This window comes from Anopheles stephensi, chromosome 2, assembly GCF_013141755.1.
Source record: "Anopheles stephensi strain Indian chromosome 2, UCI_ANSTEP_V1.0, whole genome shotgun sequence".
Taxonomy (NCBI): Eukaryota; Metazoa; Arthropoda; class Insecta; order Diptera; family Culicidae; genus Anopheles; species Anopheles stephensi.
The window spans coordinates 32,106,855-32,129,233 of NC_050202.1; the positions used below are offsets into that span (position 1 = coordinate 32,106,855).

A 22,379-nucleotide genomic window follows, 5' to 3' on the forward strand; every position below is an offset into this window, starting at 1 on the left:
ACCTTTGTTTACATCTTTTCCCAGACATCATCACCCCAGATTAGCGAGTGAAAAGCAATCAACAAAACATCCTCCGTCTCGACAACCTTACGTCGATGCTGAAATCGTGATCAGCTGTTTGTGAGCGGTAAAAAAGCTATTTATAACACCCTCGAGAAGCTACGTGCTGTATGCCCGGTGATCCCCAGCATAAACGTGAATTGCTACCGTATTGCCTTTTAACCTAGACCTTTGCCTTACTTCTCAGGTGCAACTGGCACGCGTGCATTCGTGCAATAGCGGAGGATGCATGCAGCGGTATGCATCTGGACCGGCTGGACCAGATTTTCATTCATGAAACGAGGCACTCGTTCAGATCGTTCCGGTCTGCCTACCATGGAAACTGATTTTGTAAGACATATCCGTTACGGCAGCGTAAATTGCAATGTCTAGCCGGTGTAAAAATAACGAATGTAGTAATCACGTGCCGCTTTCACTTTCGCGCTTGGATCAAGAATAGAATGCCCAAGTTCGCTGTTGATCATCACATGGAGTAGCACCGCGTCTGCTGAACCTGCCCTCACTCCACTTGGCTATATTTTGCTTTTATTTATACCCGATCAGTACGGCTCATCGTCGTCTGGTCTCTTGGCTACTGGTTGACGAGATTATTACGTTTGTTTAAGCCTCGCTGCCTGCCTGCTCTTTATGCTGCTGCTGCTGCACAAACATCAACGCAGATGGGGCAGAAGCTATGAAAAAAAGCTATTACAACAAATAGATACCACGACACGCGAATTCTAGGCGACGGTGGTCGTGAACGGCAAATTATTTATACACAGCATAGAACCGCACATTCGGCGCTTTTGTTGTCATAGTCCGTCCCGCGTCGGTTCCATTTCGCGTTGCGAAGAAGAACCTACTACCACCCGAATCGCCTGTGGTCAGTCAGCCACGCCGTGTTCTAATATTGTCGTTAGTTGAGGCGTTGAGTGTGATCGGGAAACACGTTGTGGTGATTTGATTCACATTTTGGCACCGACTGAAGTTCTCTTCTAATTCCCGTTCGCAGTGCAATATTTGTGCTCAGTGATGTTCAATGGTTGTTGATCGAGTGAAGGAACCCGTAAAGCCTCTCACAGTTAACATTCCGAACTTTGCATAACGTGATAAGAGAATTGCCCATCAGCATAAAATACTACGATGTCCGTACTCGAAGTGACATCGGAGCTGTACGCCGAGGCAGAATTCTGCAGCACAGATACGGGTAATGGTAGTGAGTATGAAGGAAATTTCTTGTATCGCCTTAAAACCGCTTGAAATGCTACACTTGGAGGACGCTTGAGAATGCGAATAATTCGTGCATCTGCGAGCATTTCATAACTTTCTTATTCTTCTTTCGACTATCTCTCTTTCGACCGTTTTTGTTCGGACGGTTCTGAATGGAATGCCGTTGTGATGTAGATGCTATTTCTAAATTTACCTTTGTGTATCCAAATCGTCGCGAAACTGACGCAAACGGTACACCGACGGGTCAGCCGAATGGTATGGACAAACGCACAAACGGCCTGCCCGAAACTGGCAAGGAAAAGACACCAAGCATCAAAGACCCGGACGAGGAAAGCTTCATAGAGGAGCAATCGTATGAATCAGATTATGATGATGATAGTGTGTGCGAAGAGGAGGAAATTGAATCCGAAAATGAGTGCTGCCAAACATCGGACCAGAGCGTAGCAAGCCCCGTACCGCCGATCAAGCTAGATAAAGACGATGATCTCGATGTAGAACGCCAACGAAAGGGAGCGATAGAAATAGGTAAGGTTGAACAATTGATCGAATTTAAATGCATGTTATGCTCATTTAGGATTTTCTTCCTTTAGAACATCGAAAATCAACCCGACTGGATTTGGTAGGGCTGCAAATATGGCGTGGTGCATTATTGCTGGCTGACTACATTATGCATAACGAGCGAAAGTTTAAAAACGCCCATATCCTTGAACTTGGTTCTGGGGTCGGGCTTACGAGCATAGTTGCCAGCATGTACGCCCGGGAGGTCATTTGCACTGGTACTGGTCTAGGGAAGGATTCTTTATCATTGAGCCAAATTAACTTGTTTCCCTTTTGCCATAGATATTGATATTGGAGGACTGTTGGATCTGATACGCGGAAATGTACAAAGAAATGCTCACCTTTCGAATCCACACTGCCGGGTGCACGTAACCGAGCTCGACTTCAAGGCTAGCTATCAGGATTATCCGCGCGAGCTAAAAGACAAACTGCAGCACGTGCAGTATGTAGTTGCGGCCGATGGTAAGCCACCTATCCAGTGGAACGTAATCCGACAATTTCAATTGCAATTTTCCGTTTTCTTCCGTCGCTGTGCAGTGATCTATGACGATGATATTACCGAAGCGTTTGTGCGGACGATTGTTAGCCTGCTGCTGGAACTACCGAAGTTGAAAGCGATTTACATCGCGCTTGAAAAGCGCTATGTCTTTACGCTCGAAGACATGGATTCCGTGGCACCGTGTTACGACTACTTTCTTCGATACTTTCAGAAACGGAACAGCCGGTTTGGCGTTAACCGCTGGAAGCTCATCAATGTGTGTATGAACTTTCCGCGGTATTTCGATTACGATAAGGTGAAGGATTTGGTACTGCTGAAGATATGCCACGCCAGTAGCAAATGAAAAGTTAGCGTTGTGATCAAAAAATCAATAAAGGAAATATGTTACTAGATTTCGAAAGGAACCGCCAACTGTCGAATTGCTTCCTGTTTTTTTTTTGCGTCACACCTTGTCTATAACAACCGTCGAGAGATCGGGCGAAAAAAGGGCGGTTATTTTGAGTTTGCGGGCGAAAACGAATTCGCTTCATGCGCTTCGTGTATACAAAAACAAACCCGGGCCTGCAGTTTCGATGGCGGTGTTGCTGCCCGGCACGAAGTGTTGTGAAGAATGTAATAAAATAAAACATCATGGCTTCTATAACGATTGAACTAGATACACCGTTTATCACGCCAGATTGTTCCACCAAAATATTACGCACGATATTTGAACTGTTGCTGTACAATCGCAGACAAATTCCGTTTCCATACGCTACCTTTCGTATGATGGTAAAGAAACAAGATACGGCGGACGGCGCTAATACCAGCTCTGTGGCGGATGTGCACGCTCAAAAGCAACGCGAAAAGGCTCAGCATGTGGTCAAATGTGCTGAGCACATACTTGAAGTGAGTATAGAGTGCGATTACGAACTAAAACTGAATAGCACCTTATAACTCTCGCTCTGAATGCCACATTTCAGACACTAGAAAGGATATTGGCGGATCATTCTGCTGGCGAGCTAATGGTCCTGTTTGGCAAGACAATCTACACAGCTAAGGAAGCTTTCGTCATAAAGATGCCGACCGTTGACGCGAATCATTTTGGTGCGAACCACCGGCGGAAATTGGAGAGTATTCTTCGAAACACTGGCTTACAACTAACGCAATGCGATGAATTTGTAACGGAACAGATTGTGCTGGGCGACACGAACGTGTTCGTTATGGTACAATTGCCGATATCATCCGAGCCTGTTGGCAAGTTGTATGGTATGAACATGCTGGACGAATATCAGCTACCGAGAAAGTGTGCATCGTATGCAATCGATTTCAAACTCGCAACCGCCAGTGAGGAAGAATTATCTAACAGCTGCTGTAAACAGGTGACAATTTATAGCGAACATACGGAACTATCCTCCGATGCTAGTGCGATAGACGATACGCAAAAAAAGGAAGCGGAAGCTGAGTCCGCATGGAACAATCGCTGGTTTCTGCTTGATACTGTCGTGAACGGTTTCTCGTTAAAGTCGGCTAAGAATAATCAATTGTGGAAATGATTATTGCTACCAATCGGATGCGGAGGAAGAAAGGTTTAAATCAATAGACAATAAAGCTTTAAGGAATAGTTTCATGTTCAACACCTGCCCTTTTTATTGGGAGCAATAGCGCAAATAAAGGCGATGGGGGAAACGAGGTTTACGTCTGTACAGCTCTCGTAAAACCTTCGGTCACTTTTGTGGCTGGTGTATGTGGCGGACGTGGGAAACACGCTCGCTGGAGGTGGTAAATCGCTTGTCGCAATGTGGACAAGCGTGCGGTTTTTCTCCCCGGTGCACCTTCAAATGCACGTACAGTCCATTACGCGAGGAAAACTGTTTGTCGCACTCCGTGCACTTGAAATGCTTTTCCCGGCTGTGGGTCAACAAGTGTTCTTTCAGCTCGGATCCCTGCTTGTAAGTTTTCGAGCACAATTTACACTCGTACGGACGTTCGCCGGTGTGCGTGCGCATGTGTCTCGTTAAATCATCCGATCGCAAAAATTGGCGACCACACCGTTCGCAGTCGATCTTACTGTTGCCCGTCTGATCGTGTATCCGGCTGTGTCTGCGCAACGTCTGCGGCTGGCTGAAGCTCTTATCGCACGTATCACAGTACCATCGGGACTTTGTGGCGCTCTTTTGTAGTTTCTTGCCCTGGATTTCGGACCGTTTCTTGACACATGTTTGCCTACTGTTGTTCAAATGTGATTGCGTTACGTGCACTGAGGTCCTGATTTCTTGCGTCTTGCATTGTTCGTGAGATAATTGCTGAGATATGATTGGGACATCGGGTTCAATTTGAAGAGTCTTTTCTGAACCTATGCTCTTAAAGCATTCCTCCAAACGCATGTCGGATCGTTGGCATTGCTCAATGAACTGGAACGCGCTCTGTGCTCGAGCTGTACAATCGGCACAAATACTTGTCGGTATTAGCTCTCTATGTGATTCGAACTGGACATAAGACAATTATCAATATTAATATTAATATTAGTTTATGTGGTAATGAAAAGAAGCATTGGTTTCACATTACCTCGTCATTCACAAAAACCGCTAGAATGGCGCGGAAAGAATTCATATGCTCTATACTGGTGGGCTTCACGTACACGTCGTCGATGTGGTACAAATCTGATTGATTTTCTGAAAAGCAAACGCGGCACACATCCGGCAGTTTGGCAAAGAGACGTGCAAAATCCTCCATTTCACGATTTTCACTTTCCATTTATAGTTTTTCTTGCGCGGAAAGGGTCTTTTTTGGCGAGACTGTTGTGAATGAGAGTTGCGGTTGCAAAAGTAAATAAAAACAAACTTTTGTTTGACGTTTCTCGCACTTCTTCTTCTTCTGCTTCTTCCTACTTCATCTCTGCTGAATATATTTGCGGAAAAGCATGCTGAACATGGAATGATTAGCCTGCTTGGATTCTGTTCAACAGATGCTTTTTATTATATTACAATTACCATATATAATGAGGGCTATTTACAATTTAAAGGTTTCTAGCGACAAAGATTCGGCATCGAGGTTAATGGTCGCATTGACGCTTTCCGATATAACGATCGATCCTTCCTCTTGCGATATATCATCATCCCTATCATTCTCCACCTCTTCCAAGTGGCACAGGAACTGGTCGTCCTCGTACGTGGGAAAGAAGTATTCGGGCCGATCCCAGGCGCAAGAGTCCTTATTGAGCGTGAAATGATTTGCTTCTTCCAGATGCTTGCACAAACTATCATAATCATTATATTGCTCTCCGCACGCAATACACTTCCGGATGTGCATTTGACGTCGAATAAAGTTCACCACTTTTACACGCTGATAGAAACTCATGTTAATCACGGTTTGGTCGAAATTAAACTTGTGCTGTTCCACCATGTGCTGCTTCAGACGGTCGATGCCAGTATCGGCATGGCTACAGAACAGACAAGTTGTCGTCTGCTCTTCCCCGTTCCAATCGGACCAATCGGAATCGGAATCGGAATCCGACGCAAACACACGACTCTCATCTTTCCGCTTGGCGATGGGAACATACTCCGGCTTCTGCTTTAGCCGGTAGTTGACGAGAAAGAAGCGATCGTAGAACTGATTATCAGGATTGATGCGTTTGTGGCCCTTCTTTCGCATGTGCTCTTTTAGTGTGGGCCGATCCTTGAACAGCTTTTCACAGAACAGACAAACCAGCTGGTTCAGCTTTTCCTGCACAATGTCTATCAGCTCGTCTACAAACACCAAATGTTCCGGTTTGCCGAGCAGCAGGAAATGCTTCGCGTAGAGATGGCTGATGTATTCCGGGCGCGTTTCCGATCGATAGTCGCGGCAGTACAGACAGCCACGGTGGAAATTTCGATCCGTTCGTTCAAACTGGTGGCGTGTCAGTACAAGCTCCAGCTTCTCTCGCCGTAACCGCTGCCGTAGCTCATAGTCTAGGGGTTCGACGTCGCTGAGTAGAAAGTATTTTTCACTTTGGGAACTGGCGCTACCATCGGGCAGCTGGTTCAACAACATTGCGGAACAATATTTGTCAACGGGTTCTTTGCTGAATTTTTCCTTCCAGTAGTAGCAGTAACTGGGAAGGCAGGCAATTTCCTTCACATCAGCCACTACCAGTCGATGGATCAGATACAGATGGGCTAGATATTGATCGGAACCATTATCGGTACTGTGGAAGTCGTAAACGTTGCTGCAGAACATGCATGGTACACTTCGCTCGTTGACCAGCGATGTTGGTGGTTCCGGTGTTGTGTCTTTGGCAAAATTGAGAGGTCCTATTATAGTACTTTTGGACGTTTCGCCACCTCCATCGTCGGATTTAAAGGATACGTTTGCGCTCATTGGAAGTTCGATTAGAGAAAAGCACAATCGATTTCGAAGGTGTGCGTTTGATTACTGAAAGCAAAATACATGTTTTTCGTATGGGCTACAGGTCACGAGCATTGACAATACCATTTTATTAAATACACGTCAATAAATCGACCACTATGCGTCTGAAATCTACATTTTTTATTGTGCATAGCTATTGATGCATTAAAGTTGTTAGTAGATATATGTTTTGTATTTGATGGATATGAATATAATTTTCTACAAGTTTTGGAACAACATTTTTTGTTAAACGCTTAAATTATCCATGTTCACTCGATGCATGTTGGGAAGCTTCGACTCAAGCCGGTTTTAAATTAGCTGTTGGGTGACTAGAAACTTCATTTTACCACGTAGTAAGAATTCTTTTGAGCCTGCTGAATCCGATGCTAAGAAACGAGCCGTGCACTGTAAATTTCAGCGAACGCGTGGTGTCATGACAGCGGAAATTTTTATGTCAACTGAAGCGTTCCACAAATGTATTTACATTTTCTATTCTTTCGAAGAAAACAAGAGTAATTTAGGAATGTTTCTTCGTTTAATTGCTTCTCCTGCCAGAAATAGATATATCCAAGAAAAGTATAGCATCAACTATTGCGTCGCTAATGATGAGAACAGTTCCTAGGTTCCCCTACGCGCTACTCGTGTTAGATGCTTGATTTTAAGATGTATGTCGCTACATTCTGCTTTTCTCTGGCTCTAAACAAATGGACAAATGCTCCGCGCAACAAAATATGGTCTTTAGACAATGATGGGGCATAAATGATACCCCAAAACTGGAATTATACGCCACAAATCGACGTACAAAACATGAATCCAGCTCCGCCGGATGCGAAGAACCAAATCCTGGACCCGGAGAGAGAGCGAGCGAGAGAGCAAAGAACAAGAACGCTTCACTGACCGAAAAATTAGGAGAGCGAATGCGTCAAAGCGAGAGAGGAACGATGATGGAAGAAAAATAATACGGTCGCCATTACGTTTTCGCTTGCTTGATAAACGTGTTGTTAGGAAAAACCGAAAAAGCACCTAGAAAAAGGTGCGACAAGCGACCGAAACTATCACCAAACGGTAGCTATCATTACGCACTACAAGAAAATAGTGAAGTACGATCGAATAGTGCATCATTTAGGGGTTTAAATAGTGTTTGAAAAGTTCGCATATTTGCTCATCGCGCGGGTCCGTGTGTGGTGCGGCATCATCTCGCTTGTCTCATTGCTTGCTGCTGCTGCTTCCGTCTTCCGTCGCGCTATCGTCATCGGGTGTGACAGTCGTCAGCCAACCCATGCGAGATTCGTCCCTGAGCTGGTGCTGCTGCCACCAACCAGGCAAGGCGGATGTTACGCCTGAACAACACTAAGAATTTCCGGGCGGAGAGGGCTTCTTCAACATTGGATAGGCAAAACATCGTGGTGCGTACGGCCAGAGAAACATGAAAGGTGGTGCTGCTGCATTCGACCAGGCGAAAAGATGTGTGTATCTATCTGAACGGCAGTGCGGCATGGTTGCCTCATACGTAATACGCTGGTTTATTGTGAAATTTCGAGTGTGTTGAAACTACGCCGATTTTTTTATTGTTTCCATGCCACCCCTTTTCAAGTTTACTACGCCTTAAATAAGGTTGTGTGTGCCGTCTGGGGAAAATATTGCTGGCACAAACCGTGTGTGAATGCTTCGAGACGTCGTGCATCTCGAGATGATGTTAGTGCAAGGATATCGTCCGTTTGTTATCGGCTTAAAATATGTATAAATAATCAAAAAGTGCATCCCTGTGGGGAACGAAATATGAACGCGCGCGCTTTTTTCACTACATCTTACCTCTCACTCCTTCACACACATACATACATGTACGGTGTTTCTTTCTTTCGTTGCGTTGCTAGTAGCTCATGCGGCCTGTATAGCAAGTCATGGTTGAGTGAGTGAGTGCGCGTATGTGTGAGTGTAGTGGTGTATGTTTACCCGTGTGCGGCACCAGTGTTTACCTCGCTTGTTAAATGGAATGGACTGCGTTCTCACACAACAACGCGTTGTCAAACGTGCTGCTTTGTGTCAAAAGAATACACGCGTGGAACACACTTATTTAGCAAAAAAAAGTTTTGTTTTTAGCGGTGTGGGCAAAATAGTGCGTGCGTGTGTTTCTACATGTGTGGGTATGCGACCGCATGAGCGTTACATGGTAGCACAAAAAGAAAGAGGGCAGTTGGTTCGTCGTTTGGAAACACATGTGGCGGTTCAAAGTCTTCGGCAGGCTGGCCACATGTGTTTCGGTGCGGATTGTAAAAAGTGTTTCTGTAGAGTAAATTATTCTCTGTTTTTGTTTCAGTGATAAGTGAAAACATTTCTCTCTTCGGACAGTGCTACGTACCGTGCTAGTGTAGTGAAAATAGTGATAACCCATTATTCGGCTTTAGCAACATATTATTCAAGCTGTTTCGTGTGACCCGCGTGTGGATGGCAGCATCGACCAGTTCGTAAATGCACAAAGTTTTCTTTCGGAAGCGTTGTTCCAGTCGCTATTGCTGTTGTGTGTTACCGTGCACAACAACTACGAAGGCTGCTCTTCTAGTGCCGGTGCTGCTTTGTTTACGTACGCGCTAGGGAGCGAAAGGATACACACGACCGATGAATCGTCCCTAGCGACCAAGGCAACATACAAACAATATTTGTACCGGTGAAATCAACCAGCTAAAACCCGCTTGTACATGTGTGCGGATACAAGCAACAAACATAAGTTAAAACTATTATTCCTCAGTGAGGTAAGCGTTTCGTTTTTTTGTGAATATTTTAAAGGCATGAACTTGCTCAACACTGTATTGTTGCTTATACTCATACAACAGTAAACTATTTTTCGCATTTCATCTGCACATAAGAACAGGCAGGGTAACCTCGATTTCATGGCTTCAATGCTCCCGACACAATAAAAACTCTTTGTCCACATTTCGCTGTCGTTAACTGTTCGCTCTCTACTTCCATCGAAATGTGTGCATGTGTGTTAATGTTTACAGATGAAAGTTGTGATAATCAGAAAAGATAACTAAAATGCTCTGCTCACATTTCTGAGCCAACACTGTGTGGGTCGGTCCCGTTGAAAGGAGGTGCTGAAAAAAGCGCAAAACTTCGTCTGTAGAGTATAATCGTAGCTTCGGAGCAAGAATTATTGTTATAGTTTATTATTGCTTTTTTGTTTACTTCTTTTCGCAACAATAGTGTTTTTGAACTCATATTTGTTTTTGTCGCGTTGCTTTGTTTCCAGGTCTAAATTATGGACAATGAGAATGGATGCGAAGCTATTACTTCAACTGAAAAACTCGCAACACAGGAAAATAGCACACAACCCGATTGCATCACAAGCCCGATGGTCGACAGCCAAATTCCTCTATCAACCGCAATCGATACAGAAGAAATCGCAGAAGCAATGGAAGAAGATAAGAAATCGTTTACACTGCGTCCGGGGGAATATCCAGAAGAATGTGCCGCCAGCGACAACACGCCATCGACGACGACGACGGTTCCATCGAGCTCAGAAGCAATTGCCAGTCCCGAACCGGAGAAGGCTCACGAAGAATGTGAATCGAATATCGCAGACGCGACAGAAGATGAGTGGACGCATAATAAAGCACCGAAACAATTGGAATCTCCTGCAGAACAAACAGGTGATGATGATGTGCAGCAGGAAGGCGAAAGTCCTGCCCTCAACGGAGTTGGGAATGAGAAATGTGTGGAACCGGACGACGAAATGGGAGTGGATCAATTGCCAGCCCGACACTGTGATGAACACCAGGAGGAGGGACAATTCGTGCAAAGCGTTTCACAGAACGCAGAGGAGTTGTTGTCGGATGCACCCGGGAAGCCATCCTGCACTGAAACTGAATCTTGTTTCAAGGAGGTCGACGAAGAGGTTTCCGGAGCGATAAGCCCCATTAAAGAAACTGAAGGGGAAGGTGCGGATGCTGGTGATTCTTCTGACTCGTTGCATGTACGAGAACGATCGCCGCAAAGTTGTACGATAGAAGAGAAACAGCACGACAGCGATATACCGGATAAAGTGGCTGCAGCAGATGTACATAGTGACAGGAAAGATTTGTATTTAAATCCAGAAACCTCATCATTAGCAAACTTTACTCAAGCAACGAAAAATAGTCAAGAAAACAAGGAAGCTGTAAATATGAATTTGGTGACAACGTCTGAAGCTTTTGAAGCGCACGACAAAACTACCATAGGCGTAAAAAGGGTAGAAACTAACGCAGCAACGTCAATCGATACAGCAGAATCGGAGCCTACTATTATTACAAAATCGCTTTCCGATCCAGAATGTATGCGTAGTGATCCAATGGCACAGGACTTAGCGCCCAGCAATGACGTAGTGACGGTTGCTAGTAGTGATTGCGGTAACCATAACAGCATCACTCCTGGGAACACAGAACCAGTAGATGAGTTGCCCTTACATGGTGACATGGCGGAAAGGAGCAGGTCAGTGTCGCCCTTGGAGGATAGCAGCGTGCAGCGCAGCAATCATCCGTTGACCGATCGGCGAAGTTCGTGTAGCAAAGATGTGAATATTTTAACTAGAGAACGCGTAAGAAATTATACAGATGTGCATGGTACGTAAGAACTACTTTAGATTCCTCATGTACATTTATCAAATGGGAATGTAATGTAATTGTTTTTTTTTTGTATTTCATTTATAGATACACTTACGAATGGCGGAAGCTCAACAACTTTGAACGTAGCGAATAAGAACGACTTTCATTTCGGCGAAGCAATGGAAAAGGAAGCAGCAATTCTCCAAGAATTTGTTGGGCATACTACAGCAAAAGAAAAGATGGCACAGCAGCTGATCGTTACCAGTAATTCGTTAAAACGACGTGCATCTGAAACTCCATTGGAAGAGGAAGTGGAACAAAGGAGGAGGCGTATGTCCACTGATGATATCCAGTCCAAGCAGATGAAAATGAATGCAGATGGATCTTCGCTGCCACCTTCCGATTCTGCTAGTAGAAACGATAGTTTAGGCGTCAGCGTTGAGAACGCCTCTAGCGAACGGAACGATGTAACAGAACTACAGATAAGTCACTGCGAGCATCGTGGTCGCATGGAAACCGCAGATAGTGATGGAGCGGGTTTCGAGCGCCCCGAACAGGAAAATGAAAAATGTCAAAAGTCAGAATCGCGCGTCCTAAGTGAAAAGCAAGAGGACGAGGAAAACAACCTTAACAGTTCAATCGATTTCAGCAAATCTTCACTTTCCATTGAGTCATCCGTTGATCAGGAAATGGGACGACCATTGACTCCACGCGTTCCAATAGAACTGGAAGCAATGCGGGAGGAATGTACCGATAATAAGCCCGTTCCATACACCGAAGATAATACGGAAAATCATCTTGAAGCAGCGGATGGCAATAGTAGTAGCAACAGTAACAGCTCCAGCTCATCAGACAGCTCCTCGTCATCCTCTTCGTCTTCGTCTTCTTCGTCCGAAAGTGATAGTTCAGATGATGAAGCAGAAGGTGGTGAGGAAAGAGTTTTGCCTGCTATTCAGCCAGTTCCGGTACCGGTGGGATTGCTGGAAACGGAAGCTACCGAAAGAGTGGACGGTGGTCTCGTTCCGGAATCAATGCGTGAGCAAGCCCCAACTTCCGAACACGACTCTTCAGAGGAAAGCTCTAGAGATAGCACAGCGATGGAAGTGGACGAGTCGGCGGAGTCGGATGACGAACGGCCGAGCAATAATAGGGAGGATGAAGCAAAAATTACCCGCAGCGAGGGTCTGAAGCTGTCCATATCCTTGAAACGTTCATCCACTGTGGCAACACCAAACCGGGGTGAGGATACGCCGAAAACAGCAACATCGTCGTTGACCGCATCAATTCCCCCACCTCTGCAACCGGTCGACTTCAGCAATATTCTCAAAAAGGGTCTGCTGTTGAACGAAAGTAAGGAACTGATCAAGATCGATTACAATCAGGTACCGGCGATGAATTACTCGCAGCAAGTTGCTTCTCCCAGTGAGCCGGCGGTAACAAGACCATCGCTGGATCGGGTTTCAGTGCAGCAACAATACCGGCCGCCTTGGAGCATCGATGGCAGCATGATGGCGGGAGAAAATATCTTAAAAAACACCTTGATTTCGAAACATCTAAACAGTATTGGGCATGTCGGCAACTCGGTTCCGCTACTGGCTGCTCCAACGGTGGACGAATCGTCAGACACGATGGACGAAGATAATCGTTTGGTCATAGCGGAAAAGCAGCGTCGCTATCGAAAGAAGGGTAGTAATAATCACCCATCGCTAACTCCCGCGAACCAGCAACACCCAAACTTCTATCCATCGCAACAACAAACGCAATTACTGCAGGTTCATCAGCAACAGTTCTATCCTCATAATCCTGATATGATGCTACACAACAAAGTACATGGCGACCAGGGGAAAAGCTTGCCAAACAGCGGTGGCATGACGGCAGAACAGATGCACCAATTCAATAGTCTAGCGTTTAGTGGCTATCCTACGCTTCCCGGTGGTGCATCGTTCGCTTCCGCCCCAACGAACGAAGGAATGAAACACCTGATCGAAACAGCGCTTCATCAGATGAAGTCAAACAAAGCGAAACCCAACAATGGAAAACGGACCAGCGTAGAACGGAAGAAGAGGACTCAACAAAAAGCTGGGGTTGCTAGCAGTGTTATTGAACATGCATCCTCACCACACTCGATCGTTTCGAAGCATTTGGCTAGTAAGTCTAAAAAAATAATCGAATCCCTTCACCACCAACTCCAACCAAAACTACCCACAACACATCCCACTACAGAGCACCCGGTTGGCCTTCAAAGTCATATGATGATACCGCCAGCGTTGGCCAGCCTCCAGCAAGTTCCTGTGGTTCCACCACCACCACCACCACCATCAGAAAAGAAGAAAGACAAGAAGAAGGTGTTCCTCTGTTCGCCCTGTGGAACACACTACGAGAATTGGAATTTGTTCGTGCACATGCGGGAGGTACATCGCAAGCACATTTGTCTGTACTGCTTGGGCATCTTTCCATCGGCTGAACGGTTGGTGAACCATCTCGGAACGAAGCACGGCGTGATGAAAAAGCATCACGGCAGTTTGGAGGAATATGCAACTGCCTCGGACCACCAAGCGCAACAGCAACCCTTTTATCTCATGTGCTCCCGGTGTGAGCACATGTTTGAAAGCACCACCAACAACTTGCTAGAAAAGGAGGAACAAATCCGTGCGCACGACTGTGCAAACTATCTGGAAACGTGCAGCAATTGTGGGCAGTTGAAACAGCCCAAACATCGGTGTGACGGGGCAGCGAACGGTACGATACCGAGTGGCAAAAAGAAACCATCCAAAAAGACCGCTATCACCGGTTCGATCGTCCAATCGTCGAGGTACGATTTACCACAACAAGCGTCGTTCGATGGTTTTGACGCGATTAGAACGAATGGGAATGTCAGCCACCAGGGAACCGTAGGCACACCGCCGAAAGAACCCGCCGTGTCAAAGGCAACCAGTAAGTCTTCAAGTAGGAAAAAACCACTCAACGCTGCAACACCGCAACTTCTGCACAGTTCCTTGCAGCAGGAGCAACATCAGCCACAGCTTGGTGCTGGTAGTTCTATACTTCAATCGCAATTGCTGAGGGATGTAAAATCTGTGCTAGAGCAGCAGACTCCAAGCTACCCTCCAGTAAGCAATTCCGAGCTCGCATCCCAACATCAACCTCTCATGAATGGTGATTTTTCGCATCCGACGGAGTATATGGCACCACCGATCCATTCTTCAACTCCTGTATCGTACGAATCGGGTACGACTGTCGTCAGCACGCCATTGCCAACTGTGACCCATCAGGAAATGGATGAACTGCCACCGCCAGCCGCCGCCACTCCTCTAGTGCCAAAATTGAAGGTGAAAATACCGATCCAGTATCTCACGCCGATGGAAAGTGAAGAATCTTCCGCATCTGAAAGTGAGGAGGACGAGGAGGAGGAAGCGGAAGAAGAAGAGGAGGAGGAGGAAGAGGAGGAAGAGGAAGCGGAGGGTGGCGACGTGGACCATGATGAGGTGAATGAAGAATCGGAAAACGTGGACCAGAATGCGCAAATAAAAGAAACGGAAGAGGACAACAAAGAACGCGAAGCAGTTACAGAGGGACATGAAATTGCTGAAAGTGGCGCGGTTCTACAGCCTAAAACAACAAGTGAGAAGCATCTCGAAGAGGAAATGCAACCATCTGATGAAGTGAAAAACGGCAGCCAACATGAAATCGAGCAGACCGACGGACTGCAAGGAAGTGCAGCTATGGCAGAAGACACCGCTATGCAGGAACCCGTTCCGATGGATATCGATGAAAGTCTTCAGATAGAACGAAGGCGAGACGTTCCAGCAAGCATACCGGTTGATGCAAAGTCTCCACACGGAACGGCAGTTCCTGCTATAGAAGAAGCATCGTCAAGCATAGTAGCGGCACCGGCTGATGAAAAAGCCACACCGAACGAACAGGAGGAAATGCCGAATAGTTTGTCTACTTCTGCGGAACTTGAAAAAGCGAATGAAGACGTGTTGGAAAAAGCGGACCTGAGCGGTGCTGATTTCACTCACAGTTCGCCAAAAAGGGAGACCGATGCTGCTAGTACGGACTGCGGTGATGATGGAACTGCAGAACCGGCGGCCACTACAACAGAGCCATTATCGATGGCAGGTGATGAAGTTATAACATCAGCCAGTAATTGTAGTCATACGCAACCGAACGACGTCTGTACGGCAAAGGATCAAATGGTAATTGCCGACAGTGACGCTCAACTGTTCACGCTTGCGCTTGACGAACCGCTAGATCGCATTTCGATTCGGGACTTTATAAGAATATGTTTGCGCGAGACGGTTCCATATTGTCTGTACTGTAACCACGCCCGCCGCATTGCCGTTAACGGACGTCAGCTGGTTCTCCACATCATCGCAATGCACCGCTTCCAGGCTACTGTGAACAGCATCACCGGCGAGGAGCTTTTGCCCGAAACGATTCTACACCGCTTTCTCAACGCACTGGACGAGCTCGAGACGGAACGGGCGTACCTGAACATGGAAACGTTCGACAATTCCTGGGCGATGGAGCAACGAGCGGCGGTACCGTTCGCGAAGGTGTTTGAGTGTTTCCAGTGTCGCTTCGTGACGGTGGTGCACAAGGAGCTGTATCTGCACAATCGCAAAATGCACCAAAAGTCGGTACTGCTCTGTCTGATGTGTAAAGGCAATTTCTTCAGCTACAGCGAACTGCTCTGTCACATGTGCCCGGGAGTGGCCAACCACACGACCGCGCTGGATTACACCTTTCGATGCTGCGTGTGCAACGTGGACGAGATTCCGTCCGCCTTTCGGCTGATGGTGCATCTGCGCAAACGGCACTTCGCTTGTGACGTGTGCCTGGAGGAGTGTGTAGATCAAGCCCGGCTCTCGAACCATGTGTGGAAGCACAAGCTGCACCATCTCTGCTACCGGTGTGGCATCGGCTATCGCAACAAGGCGGACATACTGAAGCATCTGTTCTGGAAGCACGGCACGGAGGGGGTGCTTTGCAAGCGGTGTCTGCAAAAGAAATGGCCCCACGTGTATCACTTCTGTGTTCCGCCGGCACAGTTCACGTGCGAGGTGTGTCCGGCAACGTTTAATCGATCGGTAGCGCTGAAGGTGCACCGGCGCCTGCACAGTGGCGATGCGAAGTATCCCTGTACGGAGGATGGCTGTGAAAAGCGGTTCATTTCGAAGAAACTTCTGCTAAAGCACGTTCATCGGCACGATGTGGAAAAGGCTGCGGTGGAAAAGATGCACACTAACGCGTACATGGAAGAGGGCCATCTTTCGGGCGCTGATGATGGTGCGCAAGATGCAAAGATAGAGGATGCGCAATTAGCGCCCGAATTGGAAGGAGCTTCCAACACGTCCACCTTGAAGACCGAGCCACCAGCTCCGTGCGGTGATGATGTGGCAGAGCTGGCCGCCACGAGCTCTACCGATGGAAAATGCGATGAAGAAGCAAATGATCGACCTGAGCAAGAAGTGGCTGAGAAAGATTCAATTAAAAAGGAGGAAATGGACGAACTGCCTGAAGCCGGAAAGGCAAATGCTACAGAAGACAACAAAGAGCATTTGGCGGGAGATTTAACTGGAAAGGAGTCAGCAAAAGATCATGCAACCGATGAAACAGCAGCAGCAGCAGCAGCCGCTGCAGCTACGACTGAGACGAGGGATATGTCAACGCCGGTGAAGAAATCGAAGAAAAAGCGAAAGGCAAAGGACGACGATAAGTCGGTAGTAGATCTAATGAACTTGCCCGCTCTGAACCTTTCCGAGAGTGACAGTAGTGATGATTCCGATAATGAAAACTCTAACGCAAGCTTCAACTCCAGACGCTGGATGGATGTCGCTGAAACGACGGAAGCAGGAGACCCACAGGATGATCCGATGGAATCGTCGCAATCATCAAAGATGGTCGGCGGCGGTACAAGTGTTATGTCTGGGGCAGAGCTGGACGTTGCTGATAGCGAAAAGCCAACGAACGTTGTTGCTTCACGGTTAGAGCACGGAGAAGCAGCAAATATCGATGAAGTAACGGAAGCAAATGAAAAATCGAATCAAGATCTGACGGCTTCTTCGTTGGATCCGATTGCAAATATTTGGAACAATTTCAAGCGTTATCAGGCGAACCATCGGACCGCTAGTCGAAGGCAGTCCGCGGACGACGAGCAGCGACTTGAAGATGAATTGGTTGAGCGTATGTTGAAAAGCACGATTCTCCATGTATCTCAGTCCGATCACGATTACTGCATGATGTTTAAGCCGATTTCGTTAGAGTCCGAGTTGGAGGCCGAACTGCTGCTCACCAAACCCCCGCAAGAGTCGCTCTTGTTGAAGGGAGGAAGTAGAGCATTGGAAGAAATTGCGGGAGGAGAGCCTCGCCGCTCACCCGAAACTACAGTTCCCCAAGGCTCCAAGGGGAAGCGCGAGGAGAATCAATCATCGGATAGTGAAGACAGTAGCGATTCCGACTCGAGTTGCGAATGTGGTTCCAACTGTAGTTGCAGTTCGAGTTCGAGTAACAGTTCCAGCTCCAGTTCGGATGATTCCGACAGCTCGGACAATGAGGACGCAAGAAAAGGCAAAAAGAAGGCAACGAGTTCTACTCCAACCAAGAAGGAAGAAGATACCAGCACCACCATTCCTGGAGCTACAGCTGCCGAAGTTCTACCCCAAACTACCGAGGAACAGGAAGCTATGCAAGAACAAGAACTGCTGCCACCACCAGAGCCGGTTGATCCGGACAGTGTAATTGTGGATTCGGACCTACACACAGACGAGTCGGAAACGGACGAAGAATTCTATGACGAACATCCACAGAAGCTGGCCAACCAGCTGCTGGCAGAAAAGCGCCGCCAACTGCTGGCCCAGACGGGTGCATCGAGTGTCATGATGAACTACGGTATGGTAGAAAACAGCCGACCGTCGACACCCTCGCTTCCACCGGAGGAAATGGCACAGGGTAAGAAGAAGGTGAAGCCGAAGAAACGCAAGCGAGAACGAAAGTCCTCCAAACGCTTCATGTCGCCGGCTATGCTAGGTGCGCAGGCTGAACAGTCGGTGCCGGTCACCGCCGCTACAGTTGCACCGGCGATGGATGTTGTTGCATCGTACATACCGCAACCGACTGCTTACCAATGGCCTGCAGGCGGTGATCAGCCACAGATGCAGGCATGCAACTTTACGCCTAACGTTTTCACCGATACATGTTCCACGACGGCCGTCCCTGCTCCAGCGGTAGCCGCGGTTCAACAGTATCTGCATCAACAGCAGCAGCAGCTGGTGCCGCACGGTATGGCACCGCTAGAGTCGCCGGTCGTGCTTCCGTCGATTCCAGCACAATCCATACTGCCAACACTGGCCGCTGAAGAGGTGGGAAAAATCGGTGCCCCGCGTCTTAGCACGGGCAACAGTTCGGAATCGGACGCGCCGCTGAAGCGTTCACAACGTAGCAGAAAGCCGAATAAATTCTACGGATACACCAGCGACGATGAAAGTGCGGGCACTTCGCTACCTCTTCCGTCCGGCATAACGCTATCGACGAACCCGGAAAAATCGATCCTTTCGCTGATGAAACCCACCCCACCGCCGAATTTGGTATGGAGCAAGGAAGATCTGCCCTCGCCCCCGTCCAAGTCCAACAAGGCGACAGGGAGTGGCGCTGGTGGTAGCAGCAAGATGTCCTCTTCCTCGTCATCCGGCGTACGGCGCAGCGTGGATCATCTTACACCGGTATCATCGAGGCGAAGCTCAGGCATTGGTATTTCGCAGGAGGAGCTTGGCGCTGTACCGCTAGCTGCTGCACTGATCGAACAGCAACCGATCGTTTACCCTTTGCCACCAACAGCACCAACGCTGATGGTGAGCACGCTGCTACCAGGGTCGGATGCGGTGAGTACTCCAATCGCGCAAAATCATCCGCCGCTACCGAAACTGAAGCTTTCGCTAGGCAAAAAGTCGTCCATCGCTAGCGTCACACCCAAAGGTGTTAAGCAAGCTGGTACTGCTAATAGGCGCCGCAAACAAACACCCAAAACCCCGAAAGTGAGAACACCCAAATCTGCACCCGCGATCGGTCCGAATGTGCAGGCGTCGATGACGACGAGCCTGGGTTCGGGACCACTTTCGGCGCCTCCGGTACCGCCCGGCGTCGGCGCACTGTACCAGCTACCGGCCGTGGCTGATTCACGACCAAAAATTCCACCAATCGGATCGTTCCCCAGCATACAGACGGACCTGTTCCGACCAAACCAGATCCGCGTCCCGGCCGGGTGGCGTGCACCGAAGGAGGGTGAATCCGTGTACTGTTACTGCCGTGCGCCGTACGACGAGGTGTCGGAGATGATAGCATGCGATGACGATAATTGTCGCATCGAATGGTTCCACTTCGAGTGTGTCGGCATCATAATGCCACCGAAGGGCAAGTGGTACTGTCCGGACTGTAAGCTAAAGCAGGTTCATTCGGGCGCAGCGATAACACCATCGGATGCTGAAGGTGAACCACAGCCCGGTGGCCAATATGATGCAACGAAACATGCACTCTTTGCTGCAGCAGCCGGTGACGATGGCCGGGGAATGTCTTCCTTAGCGGTGGCGGCTTCAACGAATGGAGGTGGGCCCAGCATAGCACAACCGTCATCCGCCTATAGTCATTGGGGTCAACAGCCATAGTTCGAAGGACGGAATCGGGGATGATGGGACGGGATAGAAATAAACACGCTTATTAAGTAAACACCGATGGCTAGGCAAGCGTATGTCGCCGATAGGAGTAGCGAGCCAGCAGCATGATGCGTTGCTTCGCTGTACGTTTCAAGGGAACGCTAGGCTTAGATTAGGCTAAGAGCTGTACTGTACGGATTTTTGTGGTAGGGCGGTTGGCTTATGATACACGTAATGACGCTAGGTGTAGCATTTTCGGCAAAAGATCGCTACTCGCAACAGTAAAACGGGAAGCGTTGGAGCGTTTTTCGGTTTGGTGGGACAATGGGTCACCTCTCCCAATAACCAGTAACCATCATCTTCTTCTCCTTGGGCACCCGTTTCATGGTAGTGTGGTTTAACCCGGCACAGCATTCATCGTAGATATGTGTGCGTGCGTGCGTGTGTCTGTGTGTGTTTGTGTGGATGTGAAGCGCGCGCGCGTTTGTGTGTGTGTGTGGTATAGCAATTCCTAGAAGAGTGAGAAGGTGAAAATGGCGGTTACTTATATAGTGTGCACTAAACAGGGAATACAAACACCGCCATCAAACGAATGGAGCGATCGAAATGTTAGAAGGGGGCTTCGTGCGGAGCGATCCGGTCGTTGTTTCAACTCCCTTACAGCACTGAAGAGGTAGAAAAGGCGATGGATGCGAGGACGAGTCAAGGGTGAGACGAGTATGTTTGATCTCTGCGCACTGATATGTTGTAGTGAGGGAATAAATTTATGAAGCCAACCCGCAATGCGTTACAGTTCCACAGATACAGAAAGAAACTCGGGCATCTATTTTTTGTTTGCAGTTTCCGTGCTGTACAGAAAACAGAAAGTGAGGTAGGTAGGACTTCTTTCTCAGCACCTTGTTGACATTTTCTACTACCTTGACACTGTACTTAAGTTGAGCGAATGTCGCCGCACTACACTTTCCACCTGCGCGGTACGTTGAAGCAACAGTTGTGTGTGTGCAATTTGTTAGCATGCACGACGTGCACCACCTGAACAAGGTACCGCTGCGTAATGATGGCAGGTAGGATACTTTTCACCACATAGGCGCCGTGCTGTTACCAATAATGTTCCGCCCCATCGCTCAGAATCCCGGTGTACTACTACTACAAGATTAAACACTCCTAAACTTTACGTTTCGATTGTAAACCGATATATCGATAGATTACATAAATAAATTGTATGATAAGCACTTAACTAAACAAAAGTAATGTGTGCAACAGAAGAAAGCCCACAAATGGGGACCGATTTTAACGAATTTCAGCACGATGACCCGTCCGCGTCCGGTTATTCATTTCAGCTGCAATGTATAGCCAAACCAGTGAAGCGACTACTTACGGAACTGCTTTTACATCATTCGATTCTATCTGGAGAAATGAGCCTGGAGATGACATACCGTCACGTGGTCATCTACAGTGACGGACAATAGAATAGCAACATATTCGAGTTTGGCTACATTTGGGGCATCTATTCAAAGCTAAAGTCTGAATAGATGCCCCCCCCCCCCACTCACGGCACTCACTTTTCGCAACTGAGTTACCTTAAATTTAGGTAAAAGTTAAGCAAAAATGTGAGAATTCGTTGTAATAATTATTTATAATAATTAAAAATAATAAATAAACAATAAATAAATAAATACTTACAGTAAAAAGTCTGAAAAATATACCCTTTTGGGTAACTAAGTTGCAAATATGATTGTCCGAGATGGTGGGGGGGGGGGGGGGGTGGATATGGGGCATTTATTCAGACTTTACCCAAAAAAGACCCCGTTTATATATGTTTATTGATTCAAAATCTTAAACATAGATTTATAAACAAAGAAAGTAGATTCGTTGGAAATCGACATCAAAGCCTGACGCATAAACAAAATTAGGTGATTTTATCAATATTACTAAAATTTCACTTTACTATATTAAATGCTTTCATATGGTTATTAAGCTTAAGTTAACAGAAAAAAGTGTGATAGATGTGTGCACCAGAATAACAAAAAAGACTAATTTTTATCTTGTCTTCAAGCGTTCTACCTACAGTGACCGGCAAAATAAAGTACCCATTTCTTCTTCTTCTCAATTCCTTCGATTAATGTAGTTTTAAATGAAGCTGCAACAGAATGGAATATTTTTTTATCAATTTCTTTTTATGTGCTCTTAAGCAACATAAGAATGCCCTGTTAGAAAACCGATCCGATACTTATCGATTTAAACGCTTATGGTTTGACATGAGTGTTCTCGATAAGATCACCTTCAGCGATATGATTAAAACTCTCGGTTAACCGAGAATCATAAATACTTCTTTAAATACCTTCGTGGTAAGTATTTATTTTAAATACTTTAAATACTGCCGAATCGATGTACAATCGGGTTCAAAGGGCAAGGGCCTTTCGAAATCCAAATTCGAATTACTTAACCGAAAGGGTTAAG

The 22,379-nt window shown here is 47.1% G+C and overlaps 5 protein-coding genes across 16 annotated transcripts; 3 read left to right on the top strand and 2 right to left on the bottom strand.

Moving 5' to 3' along the window:
• The first annotated feature begins 18 nt into the window (after positions 1–18).
• LOC118505777 (methyltransferase-like protein 22) lies at positions 19–2,745 on the top strand. 6 transcript variants are annotated; one of them, XM_036042049.1, is made up of 7 exons: positions 19–127; positions 248–390; positions 1,052–1,255; positions 1,444–1,794; positions 1,860–2,045; positions 2,110–2,289; positions 2,365–2,745. In XM_036042049.1, the coding sequence occupies exons 3-7, from the start codon at positions 1,183–1,185 to the stop codon at positions 2,667–2,669; spliced, it is 1,095 nt and encodes a 364-aa protein (XP_035897942.1). In that variant the 5' UTR covers positions 19–127; positions 248–390; positions 1,052–1,182; the 3' UTR covers positions 2,670–2,745. The 6 variants fall into 6 exon arrangements, with proteins under 6 accessions (XP_035897942.1, XP_035897946.1, XP_035897944.1 ...); XM_036042051.1 differs by having other exon boundaries at positions 25–127; positions 1,052–1,246; XM_036042053.1 differs by lacking the exon at positions 248–390 and having other exon boundaries at positions 23–127; positions 1,052–1,246.
• Positions 2,746–2,841: 96 nt separating this feature from the next.
• LOC118505779 lies at positions 2,842–3,939 on the top strand. The gene is made up of 2 exons (XM_036042056.1): positions 2,842–3,211; positions 3,286–3,939. Exons 1-2 carry the CDS (start codon positions 2,957–2,959, stop codon positions 3,856–3,858), a joined length of 828 nt encoding a protein of 275 aa, XP_035897949.1. The 5' UTR covers positions 2,842–2,956; the 3' UTR covers positions 3,859–3,939.
• On the bottom strand, positions 3,925–5,188 carry LOC118505778 (zinc finger protein 271-like). Its single transcript, XM_036042054.1, has 2 exons — positions 4,871–5,188; positions 3,925–4,791 (listed from the first exon to the last, which is right to left on the bottom strand). Exons 1-2 carry the CDS (start codon positions 5,057–5,059, stop codon positions 4,030–4,032), a joined length of 951 nt encoding a protein of 316 aa, XP_035897947.1. The 5' UTR covers positions 5,060–5,188; the 3' UTR covers positions 3,925–4,029.
• Positions 5,189–5,257: 69 nt separating this feature from the next.
• LOC118505776 (zinc finger protein 277) lies at positions 5,258–6,738 on the bottom strand. The gene has a single exon (XM_036042047.1). It carries the CDS (start codon positions 6,662–6,664, stop codon positions 5,315–5,317), a length of 1,350 nt encoding a protein of 449 aa, XP_035897940.1. The 5' UTR covers positions 6,665–6,738; the 3' UTR covers positions 5,258–5,314.
• A 510-nt stretch (positions 6,739–7,248) lies between these two features.
• On the top strand, positions 7,249–20,695 carry LOC118504747. Of its 7 annotated transcripts, XM_036039643.1 has the most exons (5): positions 7,330–7,756; positions 9,009–9,441; positions 9,939–11,286; positions 11,374–13,416; positions 13,492–20,695. In XM_036039643.1, exons 3-5 carry the CDS (start codon positions 9,948–9,950, stop codon positions 19,929–19,931), a joined length of 9,822 nt encoding a protein of 3,273 aa, XP_035895536.1. In that variant the 5' UTR covers positions 7,330–7,756; positions 9,009–9,441; positions 9,939–9,947; the 3' UTR covers positions 19,932–20,695. The 7 variants fall into 7 exon arrangements, with proteins under 7 accessions (XP_035895535.1, XP_035895536.1, XP_035895530.1 ...); XM_036039642.1 differs by lacking the exon at positions 7,330–7,756 and adding an exon at positions 7,249–7,267 and having other exon boundaries at positions 11,374–20,695; XM_036039637.1 differs by having other exon boundaries at positions 7,330–7,791; positions 11,374–20,695.
• The last annotated feature ends 1,684 nt before the right edge of the window (positions 20,696–22,379 follow it).